At 38.5% G+C, this 26,767-nt stretch overlaps 4 protein-coding genes and 1 pseudogene across 4 annotated transcripts; 1 reads left to right on the top strand and 4 right to left on the bottom strand.

Moving 5' to 3' along the window:
• Positions 1 to 305: 305 nt before the first annotated feature.
• Positions 306 to 6,819, bottom strand: Nsun5 (Nop2/Sun-like domain containing protein 5). The gene is made up of 6 exons (XM_074088242.1): positions 6,594 to 6,819; positions 6,264 to 6,519; positions 4,671 to 4,933; positions 3,457 to 3,570; positions 2,535 to 2,709; positions 306 to 1,307 (listed from the first exon to the last, which is right to left on the bottom strand). Exons 1-6 carry the CDS (start codon positions 6,714 to 6,716, stop codon positions 403 to 405), a joined length of 1,836 nt encoding a protein of 611 aa, XP_073944343.1. The 5' UTR covers positions 6,717 to 6,819; the 3' UTR covers positions 306 to 402.
• A 165-nt stretch (positions 6,820 to 6,984) lies between these two features.
• On the top strand, positions 6,985 to 23,492 carry LOC141427737 (phosphatidylinositol 4,5-bisphosphate 3-kinase catalytic subunit delta isoform-like). The gene is made up of 8 exons (XM_074087329.1): positions 6,985 to 7,105; positions 7,281 to 7,533; positions 7,976 to 8,210; positions 9,909 to 10,138; positions 13,606 to 13,867; positions 19,036 to 19,217; positions 22,565 to 22,783; positions 23,286 to 23,492. Exons 2-8 carry the CDS (start codon positions 7,387 to 7,389, stop codon positions 23,490 to 23,492), a joined length of 1,482 nt encoding a protein of 493 aa, XP_073943430.1. The 5' UTR covers positions 6,985 to 7,105; positions 7,281 to 7,386.
• Positions 10,938 to 13,599, bottom strand: LOC141428311 (leucine-rich repeat-containing protein 23-like). Its single transcript, XM_074088246.1, has 5 exons — positions 12,991 to 13,599; positions 12,530 to 12,675; positions 11,707 to 12,304; positions 11,373 to 11,551; positions 10,938 to 11,091 (listed from the first exon to the last, which is right to left on the bottom strand). Exons 1-5 carry the CDS (start codon positions 13,039 to 13,041, stop codon positions 10,983 to 10,985), a joined length of 1,083 nt encoding a protein of 360 aa, XP_073944347.1. The 5' UTR covers positions 13,042 to 13,599; the 3' UTR covers positions 10,938 to 10,982.
• Positions 14,779 to 18,267, bottom strand: LOC141428309 (UDP-glycosyltransferase UGT5-like; the record flags this gene model as incomplete). The annotated part of the gene is given in 4 exon segments (XM_074088243.1): positions 14,779 to 15,090; positions 15,401 to 15,617; positions 16,433 to 16,655; positions 17,221 to 18,267. Coding segments are annotated over 4 exon segments (1,578 nt in total). The 3' UTR covers positions 14,779 to 14,801.
• Positions 23,493 to 24,584: 1,092 nt separating the features above from the next.
• Positions 24,585 to 26,767, bottom strand: part of LOC141427736 (uncharacterized) — a 16,770-nt pseudogene continuing 14,587 nt past the window's right edge.

The raw sequence follows: 26,767 nt of genomic DNA, 5'->3' as shown, positions 1-26,767 counted from the left end.
CGTCAAAAATGGAACCCTGTCTATTTACATAGACTCGGAAAAATACGGTAAAAATACTATAGAAATTTGGTTCTAATCATTTCGCACATGAAATGTAATACTGTTGTAACTCAAAATTTGGGGTTGTTGTATATTGAAATCAAAAGCTGGGGTTACTGAATGACAAATCGTCATATTATCTGTAGAGGTATACTGTATACCTTTTGCTACTAACTATAAGTTGACTGTATTGATATTTCCGACCTCAAGTGTACTTGTTTCTAGGGCCACAAAACTAATTTCAATTCAGTAAATAAAAAAGTTCATGTTTAAATTCATTTATTTTCACAAAAATATAAAGACTGCATGATACTTAACGTACGTACGCATACCTATTTATTTTAATTCCAAAGAAACACAAGGCTAATCTTCCGATTCTTTCGAAATATCTTTATCGAGTTTCTGTTTCTTCCTCTTTTTCTTGTTTCTTCCACCGGCATCATCAAGATCTTGATTATTTACTTCTAAACCAGCTTCATCATTTTGTTTTTTGCGTTTTTTCTTATTTTTCCTTCCTTCAACTTCTACAGTTTCGTTACACTCTTCCTCAATAGCATTTTTCCGCTTCTTTTTCGAGACAACTTGAGTATCTTCGCATACTCTTAACGTTATTTCAGTTTCATCGACATTGGGTTCATTGCTATCCCTAGTACATCTTTCATCGATATCAGTTTTATTTTCACGTTTGCGTTTTTTTTTCTTTTTAGGTACTTCTTCCACAACTGAATCTACTTCAGGATCGATGTCATTAGTTTCAACTACAGGATTGCGGTCTTTCTTTTTCTTCCTTTTTGGCTTGACAATTTCTTCACCGCCTTCACTAACATCTTCCATAGACTTTGATTTACTCTTATTTGTTTGTAATTTATCTTCATCGTCTTCTTTATCATTTCCAGCATCATTATTTTTATCAAAATATTTCGGATCTTTATCTATTACAGCTAGAAAGAAACCAGATGTGTAGTCACTTTCCTGCCTAGCATACAAGCATCTAGTGCCCATACTGCCATACATGCCAGAACCAAAATTATTCCACTGGCCCTTCAGCAGTTCTTTCACGTCTTGAACTCTCCATTTAACTCTCGAAGTTTTCACCACGTTGGTTATAACACGTTCGTTTTCTTCAGGGAAAAGGGAGCAAGTGCTGTAAACGATCCTTTTGGCGTTGGGAAATGCGTTCATTGCGTGTTTGAGGAATTTCTCTTGTAGAGACGTTAGTTTTGCTAACCTTGCTTCTTCTATGTAGTTGTGGACACAAAATTCCATACCTGGTAACAAATAAGACACTAAGGTTAGTCATTGTTAAAGAATATACTAGCGTGGTCTTAAAAACTAACACGTATTGAAATATACTACCTAGCAATTATTTTTACCCACGAAGGAACGAACACGGTATATGTATGAATTTAGGGTGAGAGGTTGGTTGTGTGTGCGCAAACACCAATCCGAACTTACGGGGGCTTCAAATGTCATTATATTTGCTTACATAAAGCTAGTTTTTGTTGTCAATGACATCACGTGTTCACATTCTCTATTTGTCGGTACTCATGTGTCCCGAGTCCCGATATGCCACGACGACGCAAGTGGCGAGGTGTCGTTCATTGTGGCGTGCTAAGGGGGAGGCTTTTGTTTAACAGTAGACGTCTTCCGGCTGCTGATGATGATGGTGTGAAGTTTAAATACACCCATCGATTATTATTTTCAGGAAATAATGCCAAACTAGCCGAGTTGCAAACCGTTTACCTTTACTTGCCCGAATTTCATTTGCCCGAATTTTACTTGCCATACCAACGTTTGCCATAAAATATATAGAACCGTGCTGTTTTCAGGATTTTTGAAAATGTCATCATATAGAATGCAGTAGGTTAGGTTAGGTTAGTTTAATATCAACTCTGAAAAAATTACTATTTCAGAAATAAATTACTTTATGGCAAATGAAAATTCTAGAAAACGATACATTCGGGCATATAAAATTCGGGCAAACGATAGAGAACCGTTGCGAACACTTGTAGTTTGATTGTAACTAGCTAGAACATAATTAATTGAATCAGGCGTTACTTTGTGGAGGTCCATATCAATGAACTAAAAGAATTTCTTTACTCACCCGCGACCTTCAACCCCTGGTAGCATGGTGTACGGTTGTGTTGCTCTAAAGATGAGCTCTGGTTGAGTTCGAAACGCGTCAGTGTAGTGTGGTGGTGGTGGTGATAGATGGGTTTGTGTGCTTTGTTTGTGTTCTTACATTGTGGACGTGGAGGAAATACATGAACACGCATATCTTGCATAAACTTAGCTATCATAAGGTCGAGGGTGAGCAAAGAAATTCTTTTAGTTCATTAGCTAGAACATTACACAAAACAACAGAACAGTCTCGCAAAGCTGTAACCAACCTACAAGATGATCCATGACTACCACTTCGCCAGGAGTGTACGAATGAACTAAAACAAAAGAATGAATGTAGGTACTACTAGGAAGGAGAATCTAGAACATCATACCTGATCCTGAGCAGCTAGGGTCTAGAAGCACGTATTCCACGTCATCATAATCCCCTCGTCTGATCTCCAGGGCATCCTTGTGTATGGTCTGCACACATTTCGAGCCAGTCTTCGCAACGAAGTCGCATAGCGTCTGGTATCTTTTTTCGTTACGCTCGACTGCGTAGATTTTGCCCTGTATAACATTTTCTGAGTTTAGACGTTTGGGGGGAAAATTATAGATTAATTAGCTTTTACCCGCTGCTTTGTACGCGTAAAACATAAGCTGCTGAATTAAGATTCTAGGATTTTTTAATATTTTATAGAACCTTCTTATAGCTGTAAAAATATGCAAGTTGAAGTGGTAATGGGCAGGCCATATCGCTCGAAGAACGGATGACCTTTGGGGGAGAAAGGTGCGGTCTTGATTTCCCATCACTAAATCTCGCTCGTGACGTCATCGTAGGTACGAAAAATTCGACACGCTAGGTTCTCATCTCATACAGTTTGAAGCGCTCTTTTCATCTATCTCGATATAAGGTCTGTGGTGAAATTGATTATGAAAAGGTTTCACCATGGGCCATGATTCAATTTATTCGACAGTACACATACAGAAACACCGGCTTAATATAGGTACACATGCATGCATATCCAGTCAAAATGACCGCCACTCAGCTGTCACGAAAAAAGTTACACTACCTATGTGGTAGTCACCAGGGACACATCCCAGTACTGACTAGCTTAGGTACGAATTCACCACTCCGATTCACTAAACCGAAGTCCCGCATTAACTCCGCATTGATTTTATGCTCCACTGTTGCGGATGCAGATGCGAATATCCGTAACACACCTGCCCTGCTCTGAAATCTGCCGCTCCTAGGACGCTGCCGCCCCTAGGCCGCAGACTCTACGGCCTATTGACAAATCCAGCACGAAGACGTACCTCATTTCTCATGTACGCCGCGAGCTGGGTAGCCTTCATCCCGGGCGCTGCGCACATGTCCATAACCACGCTGCCAGGTGGGGGTGCAAGCAAGTGGACTGCCAGTGCTGTCGCCTGCAAACAAGTGGTTGAGGTCAGTTTATACGATGGGTTTCCAATGTGTGCACCTTCTCGGATAGGGGACGTAGTGCCGCCAGGAGATGCCCGGTAATGGAGAACAAAAAGGATAGTCCTCATCATCATCATCATCAGCCGGAAGACGTCTACTGCTGGACAAAGACTGGACTGGAGGCCCCTAAGAATGCCACAATGAACGACAACTCGCCACTTGCAAAATAAAAAAGATAGCAAATCCGTATTAAAATAAACACAAAAGTAACACTGTCTATCTGTTACTTCTTCATGCTTATTTTTGTAGGTACTCAGATGCTTTATATGGTTCCGTAGTTAACTAGGAACCCTTACAATTTCGCCATGTCTGTCCGAAAAAAAAATTATGGTCGGTCCTCCCATCTATTAGGCGTACAGTGGGGGTGATTTTTTTTCTCGACTTACGGCGACTTAAGGCGATTTTTCTATTCGGCGATCTGTTCATTTCATTAAAATCGAGCGTCCTTCCCCCCTCTAAAATCTAAACTGTTGGGTGGAAAAATTTGAAAAAATTCAGATTGGTAGTAAATATATCAAATTTAAAAGGAAAATTATAGCGGCTAAGATTACTTGAGAATTATTAGTAGTTTAAGAGTAAATAGCAGCCTAAGGTATAAAACAATACCTTAACTAGGAAGATTCCATACACAACACGAAATCCTTAGAAAAATATTACTTGATTTTTTCGTAATGGCTATGGAACCCTATCCTGGGCGTGTCCTACACGCTCTTGGCCGGTTTTACTATTTTATATTCGCAAGAGATTGGGATGTACAAAATTAAAATCTCCAAATCTCAACTTGTCTCTTACTAGAGGATAATTTAACTATTGCACGGGTTTTTTTAATGCATGTAAATAAGACAATATAATTCTTTGGAATTTAGCACAATCCCCGAAATCGAACTGTAGCCCTTATCAGGGCAAAAATAAGAAAAATAAAAAATCAATATCAATCAATAGATCACGCGACTGCAGCCAGGGGTACAAGATAGTTTTTTTTTGTTGAGAAAGAAGTGGCTTTATCAGATGTAGTTGTATTATAATATGTATTTCTAAGTTTTACCTTATCTTGCAAAATAATTTTATTTTCCAAGTACAGGTCATGTTCGTGTAGCTTCGTTCCAGCGGAGAACACGAAAACTGTTTTCACATGATAATCTTGCGTGAAGTCATACTCCGTTAGACCTTGTATCTGCTTGAGGTAATCATCGTAAGACCCAGATGTGCATCGTATGAACCGGTACCCTTCCTCTTGGAATGCTCCAATGGCATCTGATGTTGTTAGGAGGTTGGTGTTGATTCTAACATAGCGAGGTCTGCGAACAACTTTGAGAGAGAAGATAATGTGATAAGTTTTTTTTTTGGAGGAGACTTATGTCAAAAGGCATACTGCAATTAGACATATTTTATAAAAAAAATCTTTAGCATAGTGTACCTACATGTCAAACTAATTTCAAAATAAAGGGCTCTATTATTATTATTATTACTAGCCGTTACCCGCGTTCCGTCCGCGTAGGATTCGGTTTTCACTATCCCGCGGGAAATACGAAATTTTCCAGGATAAAAACTATCATATGTCCTTTCCCTGGGACGCAAACTATCTGTATACCGAATTTCATCTAAATCAGTTCAGCGGTTTAGATGTGATGGAGTAACAAATAAACAAACAGACTTATAAACTTTTGCATTTATAATATTAGTAGGAAAGTAAGAAGTAGGATAATAGGCCCATGTTTGATGACAATTTTGCCTGTTGGTACACAAACACATTTGGCGTAATGATAATGTAAATTGTAACTAATATACAAATATAACTTTTGCAAAAAAATCTTGTTATGCAATCTATGTATGCAAACAAAATTCAAAGTCTGATTGAATAAAAGCTTAAAATAAAAAGTTTTTACTATGTACATGTACCTACATGAATATTACTCCATGAATTGGTGTTTCTTAAATTAATAAAATACTAATTCACTTGCAGCAACTATAACATCTAAAAATAGTTTTTAAGTTCATCAGTGGATGTTCTAATAATGACTAATCATCTCTGTTAGATTATACTACATACCAAAGTATTTTTGTAGTAATGAAATGAAATATTCAAATAACCTGTCTATGGGAAAATGAAACACATTTTTATAATACTTTGTTTTATTAGCATCCTAACAATTACAGCAAATTGTAAACTATATTAGTATATTAATTAATTCAAAATATAATGGAACAAGCTAAAAGGAATGTTCATTAACTCATCTCAGTCCTGCTTAAGATTTAAACTGCTCTTTTCTGCTTCCGCAGGAGCAGGTTTGTAAGTGTGTTGGTCTATCTCATTGCCATGTTCATCATATTCTTTTTCATGGTACGCTTTGAGAGCATAAATGGCAATAATGAGGTTCACCACCACCACAGCAGAAACCACAGACCACACCGTCCTTGTAAAGTTATCCACGGGATAGTAATCCGTCAGGATATGTTTCATGCCAAAGAATGCAATAAATGGCAGCGTAAACATAGCAACACTGTACAGAAACAGATTAGCTAATGCCAGAGCTGCCAGTTTTGTCTGTCTGGGGAGAAGCGGACCCTCGTTAGATGATTCCGCCATTGGGGATGATTGGGAATGATGCTATTAAATCTGAAAAATAAAAAATATTACCTTCAGTTTTCAAATCTTCTTGGTGGTCAGCAGTGTATTTTTCAAACTGATCTTTGTATGACAAAATCGTTTGTTCAGGTTTGCTTTTCCCAGGTAAAGCCTTTTTGCCAAATAACAATTCTGCCGTAAGAACTTTCGCTAGCCAAAGATCCAAGCGCGGCTCATTTGTGACTAGGCTACAATTCTCAAAGATTTTGTCAATATCGTCGGCATGTTTGATTGTTTCGGTTATAAGTGCGTAAAGCACGTTAGTTCTCTGTAAATATGTACACATAGTAAACGCCCACATGTATCAAGATACAAGTAAAAATGATTAAATATCGTACTTACAAAGTGACGAAGTTTGTCGTCGTATAACAATGTCTTCACGCTGCCACCCTCGGTAGAAACTTTTTTAAAAATATTAGCAGCAACCTTGTAATGTCTTGGTACTTTAACAGAGTGTTCAAACATTTTATTTAGTACTAAATACTGACAAAAACATTGTATTGCTCAATCAACTATAATCACGAGATAAATGTCATTCATACGGTTTAAGGTTATGATTATAGAATGTTTATAGGTTATGATTTAAGCTAGTCCAGCTACGTGAAAAACTATCCGTTATTTATTTATTTTTTCCTTAACAAATTGGTCTACTCGAACTTTGGCAGAATGACAACAAAACATAATACGCCATCGCTCTGTTTTTCCACTATTAAAAAAAAACCTTACCATAAACAACTTACTACAGTAGTTTATTGGTTGCACGTAATCCTTATTTACAATTTATTGAAAACATAATTTGTGTTTTTAATTCCCAGTTGTAGCATAAGTAAATTATGAAAAAGTTTTATGTCTAGGTAATAATAACAATCACGCACTAAATTGTGTTTCAATGTTGTTTGTGTAATAATCATTGACAGTTTCATTTCGAATGGCGATTTGTCCCTCATAAAAATACCAGGAAACGCTATGATTCAACACTGGCGGTGGTTTCAATAACAATGACTAATGTGTTCGGTATAATATTTTCAGTTGAAGACTGCGACTCGGTCGCTATGTGAGCGTGTTATGGCTGTAAAGTTGTAAAAAAAATGTCGTGGGGGTGATTCTGACAATTTGGCTATAATCAATCAAAACAATGGTTCCTGCACCGAGCTGCCCGTATACGTGGGACTACTGGACGGCCTCCCCGTCATATTACGTAGAGTTGACATGTCTGCTGCCGAACTCTGTTTATATTCCTCTGCGACCAACATGGAACGCGACTCTGCGGCACGTCAAGGAGGTTAGTACCCTGGGAGCGCCCAGGTCCTTCCGCCGCGTGACTCACGCTCGATGTTTGCCGATAATTTCGTGCCCATAAGTCAGTAAAGTAGGTTAAGCTATTGAGTAATGCGTAGAGAGATAGCTGTGATTTTTAGAAAGTAGATCACATTGTTTACTGGTCTGTGCACTCGATTCGAGCGTGTGGGCTGAGTAATTGCAGTTTTCGTAAACAAAATACCTACATTTTTAATTTAGATTTGAAACATACATGTTATTTTGGTACCTACTGTTGCTACTGTGCATAAATAAGCACAAATATACTGGAAATAAAATCACTGGTACTTTTTAATCTGTGTAAAAATTTGTCTGATTTCAATTGAATTTTTCTAATGAAACGTCTATAGTAAAAATACTTTTTGGTTTACATGCTATACCGAAAAATGCAACTAATATTGTTTTAGGAGCTATGGGACAAAGCAGAAGGATATCCCTTATATGGGATGCTACACGAGATGTCCGGCTATGTGTTCCAATTTGTAAACTCGCTAGCTGTTCTCGAGGAAGTGTCCGTGGACGACGAGAACAAGCGCCTCCGAGATATCAAGCCTGTCTTCGGAGTCCTGAAGATCGTGGAGAGGTCTATGCGACCTGGAGAACAGTTCCTTAATATGCAAATAAGCCATTTGATTGGAAAAGGTAAGTAAATTTTAAAAAAGCGAAGGCGAAGGTAAAAACATGAGTGTCTGTAGATAGATGAAATTTAGTATTAGCTATCTAGATTTTGGAAATAACATGTAAGTCATTATTTAATACCTATTATTATTGCTATATTTACCATTTTTTTGATATTATAATCCCATGATTGGAATATAATCCTGAAGTCAGTTTAGAGACATTTAATTTTGCTCAGATTTACATAAAACTGACTTGACTGATTGAAATTCTTAAATTTCAATTTAACTTCAGACTGAAAGGCTAGCGCATAGTCCATATAGTTTATGTGGGTAATTCCAGTTTCAATGTGTTTATAAGAACATTTTTTAACTAAACTGCTAAGAAAACCAAGTAAGCGAGTTAGCTGTTTGCTAAAACTAGCAAATAAACTGCAAATAAACAATCCATGCAGTTTGAGACTAAGCTTCTTATCAAAATATTGTCAAGGGCAATAAAAATGGCCCAGATCATTTGTTAATAATCAAGTGAAAAGTGGGTCATGATTTTGGCAGTTTTTTTTACAATAGTCAAGTACATTCTGTATGTTTAGTCCTAGACAGTGGGCATCCAGTAATGCCCTTGTGTCTATACATATGTGCTATTAATTCAGTAGGTGTGGGGTGGCTATACTCTTTAGCTGACTGAAAGCTTGACAGTTGGAATAACTAAGTCATGGTGTATTCTTGCCTTTTTGATACATATACCAAGATGATAGACAATCATGCATAGTATTTATGCCAAATCAGTTTAGAGATATATTTTTTTTATTTTTTTTCAAGGCTCATTTGGAAATTCAATGGCCTAATTTATCAAATACTTCTCCTGCTATGCTCTGGCTGCAAAAGTGTACTTGTGTAAAAGCATTTTATTCTCCATGGAAAGTTGGGATTTCACACTCATAAGCATTGCATAATATGTAGTAAATGAATTAGCATTTTGCCTGGTTACATTATTATTTATTTACTTGTCATACTTGGAGATTACTCATAGGTGAAAGTCAATGTGTCTGTTTACCAGGATGTAGGCTAAATAACATATATGTTTTTGTACCTAAATGTTTTTGGTAAAATCATTGAAATGACTGAACTTAACTGCATTATCAGTTGTACTGAATTTTGAAATATATTCTAGTTATAGTGTGGCATATATATGTTAAAAAAAACTTTCACAGAAGTTATTTGCGTCAGTTTAAAAAAAACTTTGCTTTTTTTAACTTGATTTCAGTGAGCCCAACTTTTATTTAAATTCTCTGCTTAGATTAGCTTCTAGTTTTGTTCAATTGTTAATTTGCATCCCTCTTGTTTTGATAAATAAATAACCTAACCAACAAAAAGATAGAAAACCTCCGAATTTGTCACTTCAAAGCTCAATATCTCAAAAACGGCTAAATCGATTTTGATAAAACATGTCTAAGAGTAATCGCTCGAAAACCTGCTTTCAATTAAAAAAAAACCGTATTCAAATCGGTCCACCCATTTAAGAGCTATGGTGCCACAGACAGACAGACAAACAGACAGACACACACACAGACATACAGACACACACATACATAGCCGTCAAACTTATAACACCCCTCTTTTTGCGTCAGGGGTTAAAACATATTTGTAACTTCTGCTAGCTGTCGAGGCAAACACAAAGCTATGTCTTTTAATAAAACATATGTTCTCTGTTGTCTACCAGGTCTGAATGAATTTGACGGTCTAAGAAGTTCCGAGGTGAATGACTTTCGGACCCGCACACGATACATAGCTGAAGAAAGTTTGATCAAGAGGGCAACGGCAACAGACCTAGACCGGCTGAGATACCAATGTCCGCCGAGGCTAGCCAACAGTCATCACGTGCCAACTACCCTGCTCAGTCATATGAACAACCACTGCTTCTACCTTACTACAAAGGTTGCAGATACCGAGGTGAGTACTATAGTGCAATATGAGCAAGAACTCGCAAGTCCAGAGAGGTATAAGCAATTGAGCATTAAAAATACATGAATAAACCAATTTCTACATGAATATTGTTAATATTTTTTTAGGAGCTGTTGTAATAATGAATAACATGTAGAAACTTTCCATCTTTTCATGGAGAGTTATTATAATGAAATATGAATGAATGTGAATATCATTAGTGAATTTTAATACAACTATTTTACTATGCTACTACAACTAAGCCTTTATACTAGTTCAGAAATAACCACATTTTTTGTGTATTTTTCCTTGGATAAGTTTAAATTACAATTGACAACTTAACAATTATAGTACATAGACAATAAGTCATCATACTCATTCAGTTTTTGATACAAAAGGATTGTATCAATTAAGTATCAAATACTAATGGCAATCTAATATTTATCATTATTCATAAACAAAACAAAGTTGTTGACCAAGATAAAACTCTAATAGACGTAATTGTAATGAAATGAGTGTTATTATATTGTTTTGTTGCTTTAATAATAAGTATAGTATCTTTTCGTTAATTGGTGTGATAGATATGTATGTTCCTGTTTGTTTGATGGTTTTGTTTTTTTCGAGCCACATATTGTTTCTAATTAAAGCTTACTCACATATTATTTAGGTCTTTTTGCATAGAAAGTAATGACTGGCACTATTGACTTAAATTAACACTGTTTACAGACTTACCCTTTAGTCTTAGCCTTGCTTGATCTATCTTTTAATTTGAACTAATAAAAGTATGCAATATAAATAATACTCCAAATCGAGAAAATAAAATGTATATTATATTAGGAAGCCATAAATTATTTTACTCGTCCTCGTTATTTACTTCTTCTTCACCATGTTCTTCCACTAGTTCCTCTTCGTCTTTCTCACCTTCTTCTAGCCAAGTCATCATGAGATCTTTGGCTTCAGCCCTGCAAAATGACATTTCTGATAAGTATTTAATAAAGTTGACTGTTTTTATTGCATCTATGCGTCACTAACTCGGAAACCAACGTACGTTCTGAGCAGCGAACGAGACAAATTCTGTGTTCGCATCCTTGCCCCTATAGCCCGAAAATATCGCCCAACTGGAAAATTTCGTTAATGCGTACGTTCTGCTTCTCACTAAAAAGATTGTCTCGCCTTGAAACTCCTTGCTAGGTGAATGCATCAGCTATCAAACTCTTTCCTACATGGTAAAGACGAGCCTCACCTTTCTTCTGGTGTGACGACAGTCTTGTTGATTCTCTTGAGCCGAGGCAGCGCGGCTAGCATCTCCACTCGGAGCTCGTTGTCATCCTCTTCCCCTCCTCCGGCATCCGCCTCTTCCTCCCCCGTGCCGCCCATGTATGGACAACCCTTCATTATCAGCGTCTCCAAACTTGGCAGCACCTGGAGTTGAAACATAGAACTGTTAGCGCTCTTAGCGCCGATATGTAGTAGTTACCAAGCAATGCGCATCAACATGCACGTTGACCTACCGGTAAGTGGAAATCCTACTAAAGGTTATTAGTGGTAGAGCATTGTGTACAGCAGTTAAGTCTTACCCTTAACTTTTTCACTTGTATCAATGTCGATACTTTGCAGTTCCTCAGATTAACATACTGCAGCTTCTTATTTGCTTCGTCGAAACCGTTCAGCAACCTAATAGGGTTGTTGCGTACATGCAATATCCTCAAGTTAACGAGCCTCTCTAGTCCAACCAGGCTTTTAATCTTATTGCCCGCCAAATATAAGCTGTCCAGATTAGGAAAGTCCAATTCTGATATTTCATCTATCAAATTGTTGCGGAAATCGAGACATCGCATGGTATGCATTCGATTCAAGAAGAAGAGTCTATGTATTCTGTTGTCGGCGGCTTCTAATGTGCTCAGTTCTGGTTGAAAGACATCGTGGACTGTCGTTAAGAAGTTTTTGTTCAGTATCATGACTTGGAGGTATTTCATTTTGTTCAGCGCAGCGGACTGCAAGTAATTTTTGTCGGCTTGAATGAGAACGAGAGACGGTAGTTCCGTAATAGCTTGGAGAGCGCCCAGATTCAGATTATTATTTGACAAGTCGAGGAATTGCAGGTATTTGAAGCTTTTAATGGCGCTGATTTCTTCTAAGCCCATATTTGTTAGGGTGGCTTTGAGATATGCGTATCTGTAACAGATATTAGGTATGGTTAGAGCTATAATGAGGAGTGCAAGTAACTAAAAGAATAGTTCATTTGAGTCTTGCTGCGCCTTTGAACTATTTCTGATGTCAGTTACGCTGACCTACGATATTGTTATATTTTGTTCCTGAGTGTCCCTTGGTGTATTAATAGCATATTGATGCTATTGTTTCTCTCAAAAACTTTTCACTTAATAATAAGAGATTGTTTACCCGTCTCCTTCGGCTATCTTCCCAAGCAGGCTCAACCTGACGCTGACTTCTGACCGATTTAAGCTCCTTGGTGGTGGCTTGACAATATGCTCCTCGCCGGCTACGATTTCGGTTTCTTTCTCTTCCTCTTCAATCACGACATGTTGCTGGACATAACATTACTTAAATATCACAACACAAGCATTCAGGGTAGCAATACACTACGTTTTTACCGAGGTATGATTTGACCGTTTGATTGATCAAGCCTAAGTGTACTGCTTCACGAAAACAAGCGGTGATAGGTAATTGATTTGTGAAATGCTTGATGATAAGTCGAGACGCTGGGCGTCGGCAGTGCATTGTAACGCTCATTTTCTGAGTGTTTGGGTCACGGCTAGCAAACTAAATAGTGTTAGTGACGTTTTCGAAGTTCACAGCTAAGATTAAGAATAGTATGAATAGAATGAAAGGTTAACACTCACTTCCTCTTGAACTTCTTCACCTTGAGCAAGATTAAATACTGATTTCAGCATATTTGAGTATTGGAACAGCCAATATTTGTAAAATATTGACACTAAGGCAGATTGACAGTTTTGAAGTTGTCATCTTTGTAACAAATTATCTGTTTCATGAAGGCACTGAAACTTTTTAAAAAAAGTTTGATACAGAATTTGTTACAACAAATCAATGATTATTATCTTTCATATTGTTTATTTGTATGTTTTATTATTTAATAGTCAAACTATTCAATCTTATACAGGATGTCCCGCGGCTATGCTCCAAGTCATATATGCCAGAAATGTTTACTGAAATATCTTTGATTTTAAAAACAATTCAAACTGCATTCAAACATTTTTAAAAAATAAAATGCCTGGAAGGTCTGAAACCGGGAATTGAACCCGCAAAATTGTAAAAAAAAACAGCTCAAATGTAACATTCAATAAGTGAAAAGTAAATAAATTATGAAAAACCATACGTTATTGATAATGAAATTCGGGCGAACGATAGTGAACCCTCTTAGCAATATTATGATTTCATTCAACCAATGACTGTTAAATAACTTTTTCAAAAATGACTAACCCAAACTTTCATTCCAGTTCTCGTTTACAACCATCGTGCTAGCCACATTGACTCCACAGCAGCACATCGAAACAATTTTGAGCAAGAAGGTCAACTCCCTACAACTTCGTCAGACCAACCAGGATGTGCATAAAAAATACGTCCTCAAAGTTTGTGGTCGCGAGGAGTATTTGTTGGGAGATCACCCGCTGATACAGTTTCTCTATATCCAAGAGACGCTGTCAAGAGATGGTGTGCCGCAAGTTTTGATTGTGAGCATGGATAAACTACCGCTATCTGGTAAGTTTTTATTTAGAATCCTTTTATTAGCATCACTCGTAACTAGACTTTAGTAAAAAAATCGGTCAAGTGCGAGTCGGACTCGTACGTAAAGGGTTCCGTAAACAGTTAAGTAAAAGTTTTTCTTAAAATTCTTCTAATATAAGTTTTTTTTTGCTGACTGTAGTTTATTAAAATTTGTACTTTTGTTAAATACTTAGTATGAATCTTTTAGCGTAAAAAACAATGGTAAACAGTGATTAGTGACGGTGCGGATTTGGCGAGCGCTCTATCAAAGTTGGCTTCATTGAGGTTTGTGGTTCATAAATTGCTTCATTAATTTTGCACAAAAACGAATAAACCACAGAATCAGACAGTCACTATATTATACTATCGAAGCTTTTATAAAACATCATTAAAATCGCAAGCTTAAAGGTAAACATTCAAACGACGTAGGGGCTGTCACCTTGGTCGCCTAGCAACGGCTAACAACGCCTTGCAACCAAAAAACGCTGAAAAAACACGTTTTTTGTATGACGACCCCTTTTAATTTGTAACTTTATTTTATTTGTAGTATTTGTTGTTATAGCGGCCACAGTAACACATAATCTGTGAAAATTTCAAGTGTAACTTTTACGGCTTAAGAGATAGATCCCTGTGACAGACGGACGCACAGACAGACAGACAGACAGCGGAGCGTAAGTAATAGGGTTTCGTTTTCACCCTTTGGGTACGGAACCCTAAAAACTCTAAACCTCTGAGAATATATTTTTTTATTTTACTTTTGTTGCTACTGAAACTAAATCCAGAAATAAAAATTGGTTCATAGTGATAGCTATTATGTGCCAATAACCATATTGCCAATAAAGTAATTTTATTAAATTTCCTCTTCAGATTAGGTACAAAATAACAAGCGGAAATGAAAGCCAGCATGCCATAAGGAAGTTTATTACTATTACTCCTTTTTATCCTTACATAATAACTTAACAAGCAATCTGAAAATACGTCTTATAAAGAATATTATGATGGCGTAGATTAAGTACAAAATTGCGATGGTGATCGCAATGATTATGCAAAGGACATCTAGTTGCGTTGTTTGGAACCACGTGGTTTGCTCGGTGGGGAGCGCGGGCGGCGCGTCGCGGTGGCGTGCGACGTACTCCGTCCAATAGATGGCGCTGTCCATTACTGGTAGGGGCCGGTCATGCCAAAGTCGGGATACTCTTTTGGCGTTTGATTGCATTCTAATAACAAAAAAAAAGTTGGAGGAGGTGATTTCACATCACCGATAAATTGAACAAAGCGTGCATACATATCTGATACGAATGTACAAACAATCTATTTCTAGGGCCGGTATGTATCAGATATTTCTGCACGCTCCACTGTGGCTCATATTACTGCAGGTGACTGTACACTTTCAGTTTCGAGCATTTGTCAAATCATTTATCGACATCAACTAATAATCGAACCATGCACGGCCAAAACCTTAAAAACTATAAGTATTATCTTTATCTTGAACACGTATATTAGATACTTATAGCGTCATAAACTTACTTCTCTGAGGTCAACTCCTTAATAGCTTCTACCAAATTTTCACTATTGATTTGCTGAAAGAACAGTGTGATGCCCAATCCGCTTTCACGTGCTGATGCTGCATTGTTGAACTGGTCTCCGAAAAACGGTAATGTCAGCAGAGGGGTTCCGCAGTGCGCCGCTTCTGACATACTTAGCATACCCCCGTGAGATATAAAAGCTAACACATTTGGGTGACCTAGAAAATATGAGTTAGATATTATTGTGCGATAAAATTAGCAAAGTCATGATCGTGATTAATGACGGTTCACGCTTTTATCGCCCTTGCGTGTTTTTCTTTTAAATAGGAAAATAGAGCAGTGACATTGATTGTAAAACATGCCTGTAGATTTAAGTGCAAATCAGTGGCGTAGCGTCAAATATCTCCGTGATAAAGCCGAAGTAAAGATCGCTTACATCCCTCACAAATAATTTGCGTCCTGTTGTCGTATTTTGTCAATATTGGGCAAGCCGGTGGGAATGGGGTTCTATGTACGCTTCGCCACTGGTGCAAATACAAGGTATAGTATAATTGCTGTTAATGTAAAAAAAAAATATGTTTTGCGTTTTGGGTTGTAGCTAGCATCATAATGTCTGGCGGAATGCAAACAGTCTAGCTTTGATAGTTAACTATCGGGGTGGTTGTCCCTGTAGATACAACTTTACTTGCAATTTGTTTAAGGAATGGACTACTGAAAATTTACAAAAAGAGGTTCTCAGTTTGTAAATCGATATCTTTTCCGTCTGTGAAATGACAATGAATTTTTACGCTCTACGAGGTATGTTTCGCAGAAATAGCAAAATAGCTTTTGCTTGTCTTTTGTGCCAAGAAAAAGTAACAGTAAATCCCGGTTGATAGGTGGTATAAAAAATACCTATAAGGCAGAGGAAGTCCGATCGTCTCGGCATCAGGATAATACCTAATACCTACAATCTTATTTAGCGTTATTACCAATTCGTTCGAAGGTCTTAATGACTCATGGTATTTCCACCATCCTAAATAGACATACTTACATAAGATATCAAGCTGTGGTAACCAGCTGCTAGTCAGCACGTTGTCGTTTCCTTTAGGCAGGCTGGCATTCTCCCATTTCCATATAACTTTTTGAGGTATTCTCTTGAAAGCGTCTAAGAATTGTTGGCGCTTGTGGGCTGACATGGTACTTGCATGTAACAGAGACCCGAAGCTTACGTATATCACGCCTTTTTCTGATGACGAAATGAATTCTTCTATATCCTGGAAATAATCGGAAGCTAAATGTTTTAGATGAGGATAGCTTAGTTTTACAGTATGAGTTAATTTTTTTTCTATTTTGGGTAGTTTAAATAACATATAGATTTATACTTATAGGTTTTTATTTTATCTAAAAGTATGGAACTATTTTCTGTGTTTTTTCAAAATAACTTCTAAACCATTTAATTAAAATGTCTCTCGCTAAGTAAAAGTCATTTTAATTGATATGTCACACGATATAAGCAGTTTTCTTTTTTAATTGCCTGTCAAAAGCGGCCCCATGTTTAAAATTGGCTTATTTACGTTACACATTCGTCTTTGGGATATATATAATTTTTATTTAAAAGGTTCATTAGCTTTGACGCTATTGGCTGTGATAATGATAAACGGACAGCGATCCTATATGGATACCGTTTTTTTCCTTTGAGGCACGGTATTCTAAAAGTCTATAGTCTTGGGTGCTAGTTGATTAGTTTCTCAGTGCATCCCTTTCTGACTAAAGTAGTACAATAGAGATAAAAATTGTGTGCGCTTGTTTTTTAATTAGTTTGATATTCTATCAACTTACTTTTGGTACTGTTTTGGGTTTCTGTATGTGGATACCGCCTATCTCCAAAAGTTTTGGCGCCAAAAGACGCCCACCGGTTATAGAGTAGTGTTGATTTGAAAAAATCATCTTCATTCTTTCATGTGATAACTTTTCCAAGTCAAACTTTTTATTCGGCATGTACTTAGCAAACACGTCGCTTATTCTTTTCTCCAAAGTCCATTTAAAGAGTGTGTGAAAGAAAAAATCTACTACAGCTGTTTCGACCTTGCGATATAGAGACCGTTCTGTTCCTCCATTAGTGAAATAGTGGGGATCTACGGAGATGTCATATGGGATGCCCAGCCTATAGTAATGCTTCGGTAACAGCACGTGTGATGTGATTCCTATGATCGGAGCGTCGTAGTGCATACCCGCGTAAGCCAAATCACAATCGCTCATAAACTGTTCCACAAATATCACATCATACTTGGTTCCTCTCGCCAAATGTTGCTTCATGTTTTCATCAGTAAACAACTTTTCACATTCCGCTGTCGTTGAACCGGGACTTATTTGTATATGCCTGTATATGTTATATAAATGTAGATACCACGAACTGAAGCTCTCGTAGGTCTCCAAAGCTTGTGTCCTGCGAACGCTTTTATCGTGAGACAGGAGGTTGATGAACTCTAGCCTTGGTGTTGGGTGCTCATCGGGGAAATTATTTATGACCGTTACATTGTGTCCTCTGATAGCTAATTCGCGAAATAGGGTTTTTATTGCCATGTAGTGGCTGCGGAGCGGTAGGGAAATGAGCACTAGGATATTTAATGCGCTCGTTTGTGATAATAGGACTAGTAAAAGCAGGAATAAAAGCGCGTAGCGAGACATGGCGCGTGTTGCGAGGTTGACACGCGCGATAGGTCAACCTACCATCGCAGTCTGCGGTCGACTGACGTAGTGACGTACTTTCCGAAGCGTCAGTTGTTCGTGGCTGACGGACCTTGATTGGCTGGTACAACTTAGCCGATTGGCTGTTTTACTGCAATGAATGGGACGTAAACAAAAAGTGCACTGAGCATTGCCATTTGTTAATTTACGTTTCTTATGCCATAAACACTGTTAATTGTATATTTTAAAATTAATTACCGCAGTTGGGACAAACGCCGTGTTTTAATTATTATCGTAACGACAATGATTCGACATTTGAACTCGACTATGTTATCAATGACGTTCGGTCATGTTTAGTTATTTTTAGGCACCTGTTTTGCTCACATACCTACCTACAGGGTGTATTAGCATAAAGCAAAAATCCATAATTTTCAAAATTGTGACGAGAGCGCCTATTTACTTGGGTTTTTTTACCTATATGTACATTTTTATTTATCTATTTTTATTTTATGAAACTGCCCTATTCTGACACATGCCGAATGTTTCGTATGCATGTTAGTCAATGTCATCTCGTGATTAACGCCGTATTAATCATAACAAGCTAATTTGCTAATATGTGCTCTAAATAGACTGAAATACTAAAAGGTACAGAACCTGTTAACTGTGTTATAAGTTTGACCGCTATATGTGTCTGTGTGTCTGTCGGTCTGTCTGTCTGTGGCACCGTAGCTCTTAAACGAGTGGACCGAATTGAATGCGGTTTTTGTTTGCATCTGGAACACTTATTCATAGAATCGCTTTACTCCCTGTTCATCAAAAATGATCAACTTGCTTTATTTAACATGAGCATTATAAAACGTACCACAATCGCACTTCAAACTAAATCCCAAATTACAATAAGTACCGAAAAAACATAAAAAATAATTCATCTGGATAGAACTTATCTTTGATTTTCTTTTATTGCAGTTGGTCGTGACTCTCAGTTCCTGACAGAGACTAGAAGAAGACTGGCGTCCGAACCCTCAGGAACTATAAGGAAGAAGAAGAACCAAGAAGAATACGAGTCGTCGTGGAACATTGAGAAGAATTACATGTGTACTGTGCAGAGTGTGGGGGGGCTGAACGTGGACCCTGGAAGGCTGGTGGAGGTAAGGTTTTTTTAGCCAATTTTGTGTTGGGCAAAGAACTTATGTGGCTGTATTGCATAAAGTTTCTGACGCACGCGATCGCCGATCGCAATGAAATGACAGATTACGCATACAAAAACTGTCATTTGATTGCGAACGCGAATGCTAGAAACGTCAGGCAATACGTGCATACGGCAACTCTGTTCATACATGTATGCTCTTGCTATCCTCTATGATAGTCCTTTGGGTAGATTCTCTAGATTTCAACTTAGCAACCTGTACAGATAGGATGATGAGAAGCAATAGGAATGAATTTTAGCAACCTGTACAATGGAATGGATGGATAAATTTTAGCAGATTTATATTTTAGATTATTAAATTTATGAATATTTGATTATCAGAAAATATTCGACACGTTATTTTTCTTTTGTCAATCAAACAAAAAAATTACAGAGGTGAAGCGCGTCACAGTTCGGAAGTGGGGGACCGTGATGTCAATCCTTCGTATAAAGTGTACGTAGGTGTGGCGTCACATGAAACTTTAACCGGCTAGGTATATGTAAATATTTTTTTGTTTAATTGACAAAACAAAAATTCGCATCCGATATTTTTTGAAAATCTTACTAACGCACTAACTACATATTTTTAGGAATCTAGTCCATTATTAACCGTCTCTCAATGAACTGTATATTCTTATTCCTTCTGCTACTGCAAACTTTTGAAACCTTGTAACATTTACATGGTCTTACGCAAACGCCTGAATGGATCAATTGCAGGATCTCTCTTTTTGGTTTAGGATTGTTTAGAAATGGAAGTCAGTGAGTTAAGTTAAGATTAAATATAATGATATGAAATATAGCCCAGGTCGAAGCCGAGTTGAATAAAGGTCAAATTTAATCCAGTCGGGAAACTTCGCGCCCGATGTTAATATTAAAAAATAAATTTCTTAAATATGTCATCATTTATTCCTGTTTGATAGCAACCAAATAGTTATGTATAATTTACGATTTTAATGATAGTGTAGAACATTATTTAATTAATTAGATTTAATTTTCAACGCCATTTGTAATCCAATTATCTAATTTCCAATAATACTTTACACAAAAAATATTCCTATCACGTAATTATAGCCTTATCTAAGAGATCAATGACTCTAGTTCGATGTAAATTAATGTTATTTGTTTGTTACCTACTTCACTGATTATATCACTCATCCGCAAAGTCGGGAATAACATCCTCTAACTTGCGTGAATCAACAGGAAAATGAACATTTAAGTAGGTACCTAAAATACTATTATCCATCGACATCTATGTATAGGCTGCATGTTTCTTACATCAAAACGGCGCACAAAATTTGTTCACAGCGCGGATTTGTGAACCTTTCACTATTGTTTGTTGACGTCCGTGACATGGGTTGATGCGCCGCGCATTTTGTTTCCAACAGCCAGTCTAGTGCCGTAAGGTACATAGATCTCTCTCTCTCTTATTGCAATAAATATGTGTTCAAGCAGCGCCGCCACATCCAAACTGTAAGCGGACACACATACACCACACAACCCCATTTATCACCACCAGCACACTACACTGACGCGTTTCGAACTCAAAAGAGTTCATCGTCAGAGAGCAATTGTTTTTACAAGCTTTTCTTTAGCTGGACCTGCTTATTTATTTGTTTGGGACAAATCTTGGATGCTAAATTTGACCCACTTCCAGCGGTCCGATTGTCTTGAAATTTGGCATATTTATGTAAATTAAGTGACAATACAATAATCTGATAGTGACAAATCTTTGTGGTCTTGCCAGGATCGTCTCCGCGGGAGGGAACTCCTCAATGGTTATCAATAAAAAGTACAGTCAGCAAAAAAATCTTTTATTAAAAATGTTTTTTTTAACAGAAACTTATTAGTTCATTGATATAGATTATTTCTATCAAATTAGCACTTCTCTTTCGACATCCATTAGTAATAAATTGTAGTAATATATTATAACTAGCCTTTACCTGAGGCTTCGCTCGCGTAAATCATTAGGCCTAGCAATTGCTCTAAAATTCTGGAAAAAAAAAACTGAAAATAATCTGGCCGATTTTCATGTCGATTTGAGTAAATAAATACGCAAAATATTCATACCTATTATGTTGCTAAAATTGATGATAAATGCGAGTTGATTCTAAATTGAAAAGTTGTCCTGTGTCATTATGGTCAATAACCATTTAATTATTAACAATTATAATTTGCATAACATTTCCTTTATTTGTTGTATCATCCCCGCATTGGGTGGCCTTTGCGGCTTTTCCCCGATTAGTCTATCGGCACGTAAAAATAAGTGAGGTAGAAGTTGTCTTATTGTTTTTCCTGTTTTACCTTAAATACTATGAAGTGACGAGTACGTTGACCTTTTATTTGTCTCGTTATGTCGTCATTGATAGGTAATTATGATTTTATCGCTTAGCAGCAAAACGGAACCAATGACAAAATCTACAATGCGCATATCATCATATTTGTCACGAATACGAATAAGTATATATATTTTCTTTGTTTCATTATTTCTTTCTTATACTCAGCTGTGATGACGGTAAAAATTGTGTTAAAAAATATTTTTTAATGTTGAGCTGTTTTTTTCTGACTGAACTTTTATAATATTGACTTTACACTGGCATTGTTATTCAATGTGTACCAAATTTCAAGTTAATCCGACCACTAGAAGTGGGTCAAAATAAACTTGCAGAATTAGACCCAAAAATAAACAGGGCAAGTTAAATAAAAGCTTGTAAAAATGGTGTATTTCATTAGTTTACAAGCTTTCATTTAATTTGCCCTGTTAGTATTGTAGTAGGGGTCAAATCTTGCAAATTGAATTTGATAGGTACACTTCCAGTAGTCGGATTGACTTAAAATTTGGCATAGTTATGTAAATATGTTGACAACACTATAACCTGGTAGTGACATCCTGTTAGTCTGACCAGGATCGTTTCAGTAGGACAGAACTCTTGCAACGGTTAATGGCATCGACTTGAAATTTGGACGAAAATGTAGTTTGGATGACAATATAAGTATAGTCAACTAGAGTTAGGAAAAAAGCTTGTATAAAAAATATTTTTTGGGTCAATCAACTGTTATGTGTTTTGTTATTTTTGTCCCGTAACTCAGGAGATATCAGTGATATGATAACACTTTATTAGAAAAATGTTTGCAATATACACTATTAGCATGATTAGGAGATGAACCATTAAGGAATTGCCTTAAACTGTCACAACTCTCAACTTTTAGTGGATTTTGGATAAAATCATACATTTAATAAGTAACTCAGGGGACGTTACCATGGCAACAAGCTACACTAAAAAGTTAATTGAAAAACTTGTTTTAAACCAGGTCGTGTGCCAAGCGGGCATATTCCATGGCGGCAAGCCGCTCTGCGAGGCGCAGAAGACCGGGATGGCGGTGGTGTCCAACGAAGGCGTGGCGCGCTGGGACCAGGCCCTCACCTTCCCGATCAAAGTGTCCAACATACCGCGCATGTCGAGATTATGCTTTGTCATATACGAGACCAATAAGGTTAAGGGCAAGCGGCGGGCCAAGGAGGCTAATAAGGTTTGTGATTTGTTTCTATTTTTACCTGATTATGGCTTAGCCGGAATACGCATAGCGGCTAGAAAAAATCCAATCTTAATTTGATTGCTTAATAGCGACATCTCTTTTCTGGGTGAGCGGTTAGTTCCGATGGGGTGCTGAATGTTTCTCGATGAGGGCTAAAAGCATAGATGTCGCTAGTGTCGCTGCTTAAGTGACTAAATAAGAAACAAACAAGCTGAAATATGTGGTGCATAGGAGAAATTTGTGTCTGTACTCCTGTCCAGTGGTGGTGTAGCGGTATAGCACGCAGGACGGAATGCTGAGGACCTGGGTTCGATTCCAGCGCTGGTCTCTTTCTGGTTTTTCTGTGCATCTATGTTTCAGTTTGTATTTTCGTTGTGGATTTTTATGGGATGACCGTAAAAGTAACAAAATTAGGAGTTATAATAAAAAATACTCCAAAAACCAATGTTCATCTCAATGATGTCAATGATGGTAAGATGTTTTTTTTAACTGACAGGACTTCATAAACAAGTTGGCGTGGGCGAATACGATGATATTCGATTACAAGGAGCTGCTACGGACGGACGGCGTGACCCTGTTCATGTGGACGCACGTGGCCGACGAGACCCAAGGCGACGACTTGTTGCTGCACCCGCTCGGCACTGTCGTCTCCAACCCCAACACTGACTCGTGCGCCGCGCTGCAAGTGCGCTTCTCGGAGTAAGTGCCTCTTGACGTACACTCTATCTTTACAAGTACAACAGATCAAAAAGTCTTAAGAGCGTTTTTGCATTTTTGTAGTTTTTCTCGATTATTCCATAAAAATTGAATGAAAATTAAAAATGTGGTCTATCCTCCTGAAGCCCACTGTACAAATATTTTGAAGAAAATTGACAAAGCAATTAGAATCATAATTGTTTCGAGAATAAAGTTAAACTGCCGTCAAACTGCCATGGTGTAAAACAATAGAAAAACAAAAGAATTTTTACTTTGTTACATTTACATTGTCATAGATTCCTGTTCCCGTGTTGTGAATAAATGTATTTTCTTTCTTTCTTCTAATTCCCTTGAACTTATTGTGTACATTCTGTAGGTGCGCCTCCTGAGGCTTCGATGAATTAATGAAAAGAGATTTAGAGGCACACGAACGTATAATAAAGATTATCAAAAAGGAAAGTATTTACAATGAAATATTAAACTAGGGAAAAGAAAGGATATGAGTTCGCGCAATGGATAGTTCTGTTCAGGACCGCGTCGCCGGAAGGAATGTCGCTCCGCTTCTCGACTGGCCTTCTGGCAATTCAAATGAACTCGAATACGCCGCGCAGTTCCACGCGCCGGTGTGCAGATGTTTACAGTATTGCCAACACGTGGAACCGACTGCGGCTAGCGGGGTAATGGCTTATCTGGACGCTACACTACTCCCCGCCGAGACCATTGCCTGCTATGGTCGATAGTGATCTGGAAATCTTACATATCGTCCACTTCGCGTCATTCTGACGGTGCTCGGTTCAGGCTCTGGTATTGTTGATGCTTGATGGCTGTTGGATGTGTCCTCATCTATAGTGTCGCTGGTCATGAAGGCCGGCTTCAGTCGATCGATGGTCACGGTGTTCGGCTTTCCATTTAAAATGATTCGAAAGGTCTTGTCACGTCTCTCGAGGACCTTGTACGGGCCTGAGTACGGGGACTCTAGCGATCTCTTCGCGTGCCCTTGACGAAGAAAACGTACTCGGCCGTGCTCAACTCTTTCGGGATGTAAAAAGGTTTCTTCGAGTGATGACTGGCCGGGACTGGGTTGAGTTTTCCAATGTGGTCACGAAAGTCTGGCTGCGAAGTCCGTGTAGTCGACCGTAGTGCCCTTCGTAGGCGTAAAGAATTCGCCAGGTAGGCGTAGAGGTTCCCCGTAGACGAGCTCTGCTGCTGAAGCTTGTAAGTCGTCCTTCCAAGCGCTGCGGATGCCCAGCAGCACCAAGGGTAAGGCTTCAGCCCAGTGCGTATTGGAGTGGCACATGATTGAGGACTTGAGCTGGCGGTGGAGTCTCTCAATGATCCCGTTGCAGCCGGATGATAGGATGTGGTAGGCGGTGCTCTGCCCGAGGATGGATGACAAGGTGTGGAACAGCTCGGACTCAAACTGCCTGCCCCTGTCAGTGGTGATTTTGACAGGGCAGCCGAAGCGGGCGACCCAGCCCGCGATGAAGGCTCGCGCGCAGGTCTCCGCTGTGATGTCAGCCAAGGGGTAGGCCTCAGGCCAACGGGTGAAGCGATCAATGACCGTCAAGCAGTATCTGTAACCACAAGAAAATGGTAATGGCCCTACTATGTCCATGTGGACATGTGAAAAACGAAGTGATGGTGTATGAAATGATGATATGGGTGATGACGTATGACGTGAAATTTTTTTTTCTGGCAATCTGTGCATTCTCTCGCCCAACGGCGACAATCTCTGCGTATGTCGGGCCAGACGAATCGTTGCGTCACCAATTTGACAGTTGCGTTTGCACCTGGATGGCTCAAACCGTGCAATGAGTTGAAAGCTGCACGACGAAAGGCTTGAGTAAGGTAAGGTCTTGAATTACCGGTGGAGATGTCGCAATAAATTTCGAAATTATTTTCAAAAGATTTGATTTTCTTGAGATTCAATGAAGACGATGATGATGATGATGATGAGTCAACTTGAAGAAGCGCTTGCAGTTCAGGATCTTTATCTTGAGCGCGTGCAAGGCTTTCGTAGTTGATTGACCCATTTATTTCTTCTACTCTTGAGAGTGCGTCTGCAACAAACGTTATCTTTTCCCGCTACGTACCGTATGTCCGTACTAAACTGTGAGATGAAGTCTAAGTATCGGAACTGTCTCGGTGAGCATTTGTCTCTAGCGGTGGTGAATGCAAACGTCAAAGGTTTATGATCCGTATAGATGATGAAGGGTCTGGCCTCGACCATGTGACGAAAATGTCTGATAGCGTCGTATATAGCCAGCAGTTTCTTGTCATACGGACTATACTTCTTTGAGCAGGATTCAGTGGTCTTGAAAAGAATGCTAGTGGTTCCCAGGCTCCGGTCTGCGCGCTGCTGTAAGACTGCGCCGATGGAAAAGTCTGAGGCCTATACTCTGACATCGACGAAATAGTTTTTGATGGAGATGTGTGGTGATGCTCTTCTTTCTGCGTTTCGAGAGAAGATCAGAATATCGTTACACAGTATCCATAGCAGAAATCCAGACCTCGCAGCGCTTCGTCCATGAAAAGTTGAAAACGTTTGAGCTGCGTTCCGGAGACCAAACGTCATGTATGGAAAACTGAAACAGGCCAAAAGGTGTGATAATGGCTGTCTTCTTGATGTCATCCGGATAAACTGGGATCTGGTTATAGGCTTTGAACAAGATCACCTTGGAAAATATTGTACTCCCGGCGAGTTGCTGCGTAAAGTCTTGAATATGTCGATCGGGTACTTGTCTGGAATCGTACGCGCATTAAGGGCACGGTAATCGCCGCATGGTCGCCAGCCGTCATCTTTCTTGGTACTAGATGAAGCGGAGAAGACCATGGACTCTCAGACTGACAAGCTGTACCGTTCTGCAGCATATCCTCGAACTCCTTTTGTGCGATCTTCAGGCGATCCGGAGGAAGGCGTCGGGGCTTACTTGCAATCGGCGGGCCAGGGAGTGTGCGTATATGAATGCCTGTATTATGCTTGGGTACTTTGGTGTACCTGAAGGTCGGGGTGATGTCGGGATACTGACGTAGGATCTCGTGGTACTTGGATTCCCCTGACATCACCTTCACTGACGAGATGTCTTCGGATGTACCTTGGGTTGGTACTGCAGCGGAAAGAGTAGTGTGGCCATCTATAATGCGTTGTTTTCTGCAATCAATCATAATATTAAAGAAGGACAAAAAATCAACACCAATGATGGGTTTAGCAACGTCTGCCACAACGAATCTCCAATTAAGTCCGCCGCAAAACCAAGTCAAGTTTCAGTTGCACCGAACCGT

This window comes from Choristoneura fumiferana, chromosome 5, assembly GCF_025370935.1.
Source record: "Choristoneura fumiferana chromosome 5, NRCan_CFum_1, whole genome shotgun sequence".
In the NCBI taxonomy this organism is placed as follows: domain Eukaryota; kingdom Metazoa; phylum Arthropoda; class Insecta; order Lepidoptera; family Tortricidae; genus Choristoneura; species Choristoneura fumiferana.
This window is presented reverse-complemented; position numbering and strand designations above follow the sequence as displayed.